Source organism: Zingiber officinale, chromosome 7B (assembly GCF_018446385.1).
Source record: "Zingiber officinale cultivar Zhangliang chromosome 7B, Zo_v1.1, whole genome shotgun sequence".
NCBI classification, from domain to species: domain Eukaryota; kingdom Viridiplantae; phylum Streptophyta; class Magnoliopsida; order Zingiberales; family Zingiberaceae; genus Zingiber; species Zingiber officinale.
The window spans coordinates 100,066,692-100,075,992 of NC_055999.1; the positions used below are offsets into that span (position 1 = coordinate 100,066,692).

The 9,301-nt window shown below is 34.8% G+C and overlaps 1 protein-coding gene across 1 annotated transcript; it reads right to left on the minus strand.

The window, feature by feature from the left end:
• Positions 1-80: 80 nt before the first annotated feature.
• On the minus strand, positions 81-7,914 carry LOC122006516 (armadillo repeat-containing protein 8-like). Its single transcript, XM_042562046.1, has 9 exons — positions 7,428-7,914; positions 5,908-6,627; positions 3,232-3,327; positions 3,076-3,159; positions 1,804-2,038; positions 1,569-1,732; positions 687-965; positions 453-609; positions 81-363 (listed from the first exon to the last, which is right to left on the minus strand). Exons 1-8 carry the CDS (start codon positions 7,791-7,793, stop codon positions 553-555), a joined length of 2,001 nt encoding a protein of 666 aa, XP_042417980.1. The 5' UTR covers positions 7,794-7,914; the 3' UTR covers positions 81-363; positions 453-552.
• Positions 7,915-9,301: the final 1,387 nt, after the last annotated feature.

The window sequence follows — 9,301 nt, forward strand, 5'->3', positions numbered from 1 at the left end:
ACCGCAAGGCAGATGATCAAAGGTAGTGTGATTTTCTTGAATTTGCAATGATATATTTTTCCATTTAATATATCAGATGATGAATAACACGACTAAGGGTTATATTAATTGAATAAGAGAGAAAAAAAAACACAGAAAATTTTACTTTTGTTTCTGGCTAAGAGCTTCACTCATTCAAAAGCTATGTATTAACCATTTTCATACGAGTAACATCACCCACAAAAAATTGAGAAATGCATGTTAAACAACAAAGGGGAACAGGCACTGCAGGGTACATCCAACCGGGATTGACAAGAAAATGGATATCAAGTAGTCGCGGTCGATCCCTTCAAAAGCTGCATATTGATCTACAAACTCACCTGCCTAAAGAAATGCAACAATGATAGGCCTTGGTGAATGTAAGCTTATAAAATTCAATGAACTCATCGAATAATTTGGATGATGAATATAACCTCTCATAAGTGCTTAAAATGCAAAACTTTGGTAACGGTGGCCTGCCCCTCAAATGGAAAAGTACAAGAATGCTACTGCACTGAATGTGGGAAATGTTAATCATGCCTGAGATGTCTCAAACTCTGTACACTGCTCGAGAACCATTCGTAATCTTAGCTGCAAATTAGATTTTGGGAAGTTAGGGATTGAAAATCTCTTCAGCTAAAGGTGTAGATAGAAAAGGAAATTTAGACCTTGCAATCCGAACAGGGATCATTAAGCATAGACTTTAGTTGAAAAATTATCCCTGCAGTTTGAAGTTTTGTAACCCTTCTGGATGAACCAGCACTGCTCGGATTTGTCAGGTTCAATAAGCACCAAAGAGAAGCCAATCGTAGAGACTTATCGTTGCTCTGCAAGAACTTGATTGCAAGTGAGGGCTTGTGATTATCATCATAGGCAATAAGATAATCTGTCACTGAATCTTTATCAAAATCACTCCAGGCTGCAATGTTGCTGAGAACAAACATTCCCTGAAAGAAGTTACAAGATAACACTTGCATCATAATAACCTATTAAAAAAAAGAGAGAATGCTCGGATTGAATTCATTTTACTTGAACCTGCATAATTGTCTGGCTAATAAATGTAAGGTTGAACATTAAATCCCAAATTGCAGAACCAAAATGAAAGTTTGAAACCACATTTTTCATGTGTCAAAAGCTACCGCGTAGGTTTACTCTTTGAAGCTGATGTATCCACCTATGTCCAGACTCATTTGGCATGGCAGGCAACAGGTTTTTATTTACAAAGTTAACATTGAAGTAAATACATTTTTATGGACCATTAATCTGAAAAAACATTAGAATCTGTCATTATTTTCATGCGAACAGATTCAAGCAGATTAGTATTATTGTCTAGCAGTTTAACTAGGATGAGCAAGTGTAGTTGGTGTTGTTTTGTAACCAATGTCTGAAGCAGAGATGGGAAATAATAAAAAAGAGAGGAAGAAAATGATAAGATGTGTCATCTAAAAGTAGAAAAGTGGCGCGGCAAAAATTGAGGGATGGAGAATAGCTAAAATCTTATTGAGGAAAAAACCTAAATAAAAGGAAAAAAGAGCCAAGTCAACACTAACCTGAATGCATACTCCTAGAGAGGAAGCCTGTTTCAATTGTCTGGTAACAGCATCCAGAATTAAACTATAACATTTTTCTGTAAATATATGTTCAACAGAGCTGCACCCATCAATAAGATTATTTACAAGCGCCAAAGCTTGCTCCTGGATAGAATGCTCAGCATCTGCATTATAGAATGCACTCAGTTACTCTGATAATTTAGTGAATGTTAAGATGTCTAAGAGAGTTTATTACCATTTAACAAGCTTACTAAAGTATGCAATGACAGCTCTTTAAGAATGCATTCTTTATCAGTTGTGTTGGCAAGGAATAGAAAATTCCTCAACACTGATAGAGATTTTAATCTCAGTGTTGAATCCATTGATGTAGATAGTCGAACAAGTTGTGAGACACCTCCACATCGAATTAGAACAGATTTCCGTGAAGCACAGATGACAATAATATTGCAAAGAGCACCAAGCGCAACAAGCTACAAAAAGACAAATAGCTCATTCACACAATTAACTATCAACTATGCAATATAAGAAAATATTATTTCCAAAGAATTGTTCCAATATAGTATCCATCAAGCAGACACTAAATGGGTTCACAACATATTCAGCATGTGTCATGCTGCTTCAAATTTAAAATTTCGAGTTGTGCCTGAGTTTATGCCATGTCAGTGTGATTTTGATACTTATTTAATTAATTATTAATAACATAATTAATTTTACCTAATATACTTAATTTTTAATGTACCGTCCACCAAATATCATAACCAAGTCCACAAAATATCATAACCACCGTGAAAATTTATAATATCATAACCAAGTCCATAAAATATCATATATTGGTGCCGTCATCTTCATCCTCAAGCAAAAGTATTACTAGAAGTATTAGTATTACCACAATTAATTATGTTGTACTTAGAAATTAAACTATCAAAAGGATGCAATAACCATCCTAGTTGCGCCTATTCATCTTGCTATGGTATCTCCTTAAATAATATGAGTTTTAACACGACTATAGCAATTAATGGTGCTTCTTATGTGTGAGTGAGGTTAAAATTGGGTCTATCTATTCAGGATCAGTTGCATGAATCTTATCCTCCATTGAACTCTATGCAAGGCTATTATTACTAGTAATATTCAAATGAATTTAATAATTTTGTGGAGTTCAAAGTCAGTAGAGTTTATAAATTATATACCTCAGTGTTTTGCTAATAATCGAACATTAAAGGATAAAGTCACTAGGATTGAAAAAGTCTAGTCTGGAGGATATTTTGAAAATATTAAGATTCTGCAGACACTTAGCAAAACTAATAATAATCATAATAAAATATTGGGTGAAAGAATTGAAAAATCCCTATAAATTAATAGAAATAAACAACACAAGTTAAAGCTACTTTTCCTTTTATGCAGAAATACAGCATTTCATATAAAATAATTAGCAAATAAACAATCACAATCTTACACCTGACTTGTAAATATAAAGGAAGTTTTTATTACGTCAATGTAGATCTTTAACCTGTATGGAACTGGATGGGTCATACAAAAGCTGGACCAAGCGAATAACAACTGCCTCATTGGAAAGAGAGCCTGCACTTAGGTTCTGTAACCAATCCTGCTATTGGTTAGCCTAGATTTTAATGGAGATTATAAAAGTATTTAACAAATTCAGAACCTTCAGAGACCGAGTGATATTCCTAATACAAATGCATGCTGCAGCACGAACTTCTGCACAATCATGTTCCAATGAATCAATGACCAAATCCAATACCTGCAGGAATAAGTGAAGAGGTTAAATTAAGCACAAAATGTCATGAAGGCCATTGCTTGATATAGACTAAGATAAAACAAAAAAAAAAAAAGGGCAGCCCGGTGCACGAAGCTCCCGCCATGCGGGGTCCCGGGGAAGGATCCATTGTACGCAGCCTTACCCTGCTTTTTGTAAGAGGCTGTTTCCGGATTTGAACCCGTGACCTTTTGGTCACAAAGCAACAACTTTACCGTTGCGCCAAGGCTCCCCTTCATAGACTAAGATAAGACAAATGCAAAGAAATTGAGAGTAACCTCTCCCAGAAACACTAGTCAAACATGTTTAAGGCTATTGAAAATCAATGGAATGAGGTAGAATTTTGATGAACAATTATGAAGTCTTGTAACAAAAATCAGCTGTTTTGAGTTTATCAACCGCTTTGATATTTAAGATCCAAACTATTGCATTTTCACCTGATTCATTACCCAAATAACCTGAATAAATAATAACTAGTAAATTTATTTAATTCCAACAGCATCTTCTACTCCTATATGAATATTATCACATGCCATGTAAACTAGTAATAATCATCTGCCAAAACAAAAAGAAATGGAGCATTACTTGATTTACAGAGATGTAGCAAGTGTAAAGGAACCTTTGCTAGAGAGTTCAAAATATAAATAGTTCAAACTTTAATAATACTTGGTTAGAGACTTTCAGTTCCAAAATGTTTGAAAAAGTATAAGTCATTATAACTGTCTGTAGAAATATATGAATCATAAATAAGTGTTAACTTATACGGAACTTGATCATGATTAAAGAAAGATTACCAATATATGCATCCATTTGAGGTTGTACAAGTAAGCATTACATGCATTGTCTGTCGGTAAGTGTTAAAACTAGATACCATTTGCATTTTGTAAGTTATGGATGCCAAAGCTGTTTATATATTTCTATTGATTTCCAAAAAATTATTTGGATTTCATTTTGATGAATACACTCAATGTCAAAATTCTAATAATGAATGCATTTGTGCCTGCATACTAAAAATACATTGTCGTGCATGTAACAATAGGTCATGTCCCAATTATTTGGGATTGGCTATATAGATTTTTGCCACAATTGAACTTCAAATTCAACCAAGATTCATGATGAGGTATTTTCCATTTTTACACATCATTGATTGAATAAATGGAGCAATAAGATGAGGATCTTTATAGGCAACAATAACCTAACCTTGTAGTACTTGTTGAAAATTACAGGTGTGCTAGTAAAAGTTTTCAAAAAAAGAATAATATTTTAAACAAAACTGAAATAATGTAAAAAAAAATATTTAAAGTTTGAACCACTCAAAGTTGATTTAGTTTTGTGCCAAAAGTGGTATTTTTCTATTTGTATAACCGGCCATGAACCAGGGTAAGCATTAGTTATTATGAAATTTCAGCAAGAATAACAACATAATAAGCAAATAACTTTATCCTAGTAATGGGTAGTTTGTTAAGAACCATATCAGTACATGGCTATTTCTAAGAAAATATTAATGTGCAGCTAAGTCATATAATGAACTTTTCCCCCGGAGATATTCTGCTTCCTCTAATAGAAAAAGATATGAAACCATAGGCTACGAAGAACAAGCTCCTGATGCCAACATAATCTGTCATCTAATAAACCAAAAACATGGGTTTCCTTAACTTTAGATACACTTTCTGGAATTATTAACACAGGTAAGATTGGAACAAAAGATTTTTATCTGGTAACTTTAAAGATTGATTAACAGCTTATCCCAAAGGCTTAAGTTGTGATAACAGTGAAATCTATGTTTTTTATGTTCATAACAGGCTTAACTTCATGAAAAAAGATAATGAGAAGGAAAAATAGTACCATTCTAATTTGTTGATCAATTTATCAAGCAGTTCAATTAGAAGTAACATAAAGAACCAATCAGTTGAACGGTTTTTCCAAAATCAATGACCCAGTAATCCATGAAAATCTTTTCATTATGATTATCTACATGTAAGCTTAAATACCATAAGAGTTTGGTCAAATTGAAATTCCTATTTGCGTCTAATCTATTAAGCAGCAATCCATAACAAAGGTGATTCAAGAACACACGCAACCAAGGACCAATGGTTCAAAGAATTGGTTGGGTAGTTAAGATACATGCTTAAAGAAAGCTAAAGGATGAGAGAGAAAACCTAACAAAAAAATTTGCTAGCAAAATAAAATCCAAAACAGAAAATGAACAAAATTCAATCAACTAAGTCAAAGACAATGCATAAGGTCATTGCTTCTACATGGAGAATTGCAGCCATTATTAAGTGAATAGAAGTTACAGCTACTGGAGATAAAGGACACAGTATCCAACAGCTTTCCTAGGTATCTGTTTCTAAACACCAAAACTAACCAAACATAATTTGAACCAGCAAGTCATTTTTAACTCTACAATTTTATTCAGACAATAGCAACAGGAAAATCACTATCTACCATAAATGATGGATAAAAGATTGACAATACATTACTGACAAGTGTAACAGAAATTCATTAGCCAAGAATAAAAATTGTACATATGCTGACCCGAACTTCCAGGTTAAGGGAATAAACCTGTGGTGACAATAGCTGACATCTGCACTTCTCTAACTTCGAACAAAGCTCAGACAAAGCAAGCAATATTCCTTGGAGGCGCCTTGACTGTATTGAACTCATATGCAAAAAATTACAGAGCTTCTCAATAACATTTATAGAAAGTGCTTGTTTATGTAGCTCCTCATTGTCTGCAATCAACTTTTTCAATGAAAATGGTGCCTCATCTCCTACTCGACCAGGTTCTTCAAGTAGCTCTGCTAATACCAAAACTAACTTGGTTTTAATTTGTAGCTCTTCCACATAGGAAGGAGAGGCATGCCCAATAGCAATCAAACATTTACAGGAAAGTAATCTCGTATAGGGATACCGATCTTGTATTAAGTCTGATAATGCCTTCAAAGCCTTGCCATTGCCAATGCAAGAAAACCTAGAAGAAACCTCAGAGTTATCTTTCACAACTGCTTTTATACATTCTAAACAAGCATCCTTTTGATTTGAAGATCCACCAAGTAAACTAACAAGTCTTTGCAAGACCCCTGCATCACATAATGCCTTCTGCTCTTCATTTGTCTCACAAGAGTGTGCTATGATACACGCAGCAAGTTCAGTAACATTTTCATTGTCACTGTCTAAGAGTGAAAGGATAAAATTTAAATTCTTATCCTGAAGAACATCATACTTCGGGGCCATCTTTGATTGAAATATCATTTTAAGAGACCGAGCACCTGCATCCACAACCTTTAAAACATAGAAAAAAATCAGACAAAAAGGGAAGAATTTTGGTAGAATAACAAGAGACCTCTCTCTTATAATGCATACTTGGTGCAACTAGAATAATGAAGTGTTAGCATAGCTTTTAGGTAATCATATCTAACGTTCTCTACATAGAGCTACACCAAAATTAAAGCTCAATTTGAGATTGACCAGCAATGACCATTTTAGATGCAATCAAGAAAAGCCAAATATAGTAATGATTACTTGTTTAGCAACTATAAAGTACTTTATAGATGTATGTAAGAAATCTCAAGGATCAATAACCTCCCAAGCTAAGGTCACCGTCATAACCTAAATGAATCCAAAAAAAATTAACTGAAACTCCCAACTTGATGGCATATGGATGATTGGAGCGAATGAAGCCCGTAAGTGGGTGAAAAACGTCAATTTGTCAATGTTCAGACTTCAGAACCAACAATCATGAGGTATCTCGGTGTGGGTTCCCAATTATGGATGGATCCCTTCTAAGATCACAAACTGAAGCCATAGGTTTCTATACTTTATTCAATAAACAAGTAAAACTGGCAAAACATAGGCAATCTGAAAAACACATGCAAAGAAGCAATCCACGAAAGATTCTGTGTAACTCACGAACTCTTGTAGGTAAATAACAGATTAAAAAATGCACCTCTGAGAACATGGAAGCTGTCGAAAAAACTCACTGATCCAATTTTTTCCAATCTCTCTTATTTCCAGAAAATTGAATCTTTGCGATCGGAAATTAAAGGCCAACAAAACAATAAGATCACTAAATCACTGCATACCTTATCATCGTGATGGGAAAGGATCGAGATGAGGTGTGGCACTGCGCCAGCATCGAGTACAGCACGAACTCCATCCTCCACCCCACAGGCGAAGCTACCGATCGCGGCGGCGGCCTGCACGATGACGGGAGCATCCTCGAGACCGGCACCTCCCAAGGAGGAAGCAACGGAAGCAGCGAGAACGGAAACGATCTTGGGAACAGCACCGAGCTGGAGGTAGAGGAGCTTCTTGGTCTTGTTGCCAATGATCTGGTTCTTCACCTCGCGTAGGGCCTTGAGCAGCGCCTCGCCTTGGGCAGCGCCGCCGCCGACCCCCAGCCGCGCCGTCACTTCCTCCGGCCGGTTGGTCACCGCCGACGAGGGCATATCCGACGTCTGGAATTGCGCGATAGCCTCCGCGAGGATTTGGGGAAATGGATCCCTCAATGCTCTCTCTCTCTCTCTCTCTCTCTCTCCGTGGGAGAGATGGTGGTTTGCGTAATAATCTCTCCCCACACCCACAGTTTTTAATCCTTTTTATTCAATTTTCTCCTCACGAAAAAGAAAATTAAAATTAAAATAAATAAATAAAAGAAGGTAGATGATATCAATTACGTTCATTTTCCGTACCCGAAGTCAACTTACCAGAGTCTTGATCGACACATATCGCCCCCACCGTGGGGCCGGAATTGTCGCCAATAATATAGCAGGTAGTGGACGGCATCTAAATCCAATAAACGTTGTATTTTTTTATTATTATTATTTGTTTTTATTTCCTTTTCTGCTGCAACCGGCGATTCCCACCGTCGCTAGCGCCACCCAGAATTCACCCCACTATTGGTTGGTGCTAAGACGAGGTAGAAATTTAAGGTGTGCACCTATTTTTGTTATGAGGTTCCATAAAAAAATATGGAAACTATGTTTTACTATATATATTTTTTTAAAATACTTATGCAAACCTTATTAGTAAGAGGTAAATCAGTAAGCCATTTCTAAATTATTTGAATCTTGATTAAAAAAAATATTCGATTAAGTTAATAAATCGAGATCAAATCTAATTTTGAACTCGAAAATATTCAAACCGAGTACGAACTTAACAATAGTTGATTCATGAGCTCATGAATATATTCGTCTAGAGATTTACAAATGTATTTATTAAGAGACTCACAAACATGTTGCTCTTTTATATAAACTTATTTCTAAATTAATTGGTTAAGAAGATAAATATTAGTACAATAGAATAATATTATACTAGCGTTGCTTACTTCTTTACACTCTCATCTAACTGTCTTAGAAAATTAATTAATAACAATAAAAATTCATTTCATAAGAATACTCAAGCAACAAATCTAAAAGAAGTTTTAGGAAATATAAATAAACATCTTAATAAACTTTCTCTTAAAAAAAATAGTCCCAAGACAACTACCTAATACTTATAAATTTCTAACTTACACTGACGAACAAACCAATAAATCCACACACTAGAACTCAAATTAAACCTTTTGAAGGAACACCACACACATTACCGACAATCAGAAAGAACCCTTTGTAATCCCCCTCTCATCATAAGACAGAATCCATTAGCTACTTATCAATTAGAAGGACTAAGATATTGAACAAAATCACTTTTTCGAATGAACAATTAAACTCACTTAATCTAAGGCATTTATATAATTAAGGACATTTATCTTTTTCAACAACACTATATAGACATTATAGAATACAACCTTTTTATCTACATGATAGTGTAGGATCGAGTACTTTCGTTGGGTAATCCACTAATAGTTCGAATGATTATAAAATTTAAGTACAAGAACTATAGGACAATGTTACTGACAATAGAGAAAATAAATAGATCTTGATCATCGGTTGTCGGAGGAATTTTACCGCGTCAT

Excerpts from the sequence above, each read along its gene's own strand:
- LOC122006516 (XM_042562046.1), bottom strand. The coding sequence starts at position 7,793 with ATGCCCTCGTCGGCGGTGACCAACCGGCCGGAGGAAGTGACGGCGCGG. Across the intron at positions 6,628-7,427 it reads TTTCCCATCACGATGATAAG|GTTGTGGATGCAGGTGCTCG; the intron begins GTATGCAGTGAT and ends TATGTTTTAAAG. Across the intron at positions 610-686 it reads ATCCCTGTTCGGATTGCAAG|CTAAGATTACGAATGGTTCT; the intron begins GTCTAAATTTCC and ends TCTAATTTGCAG.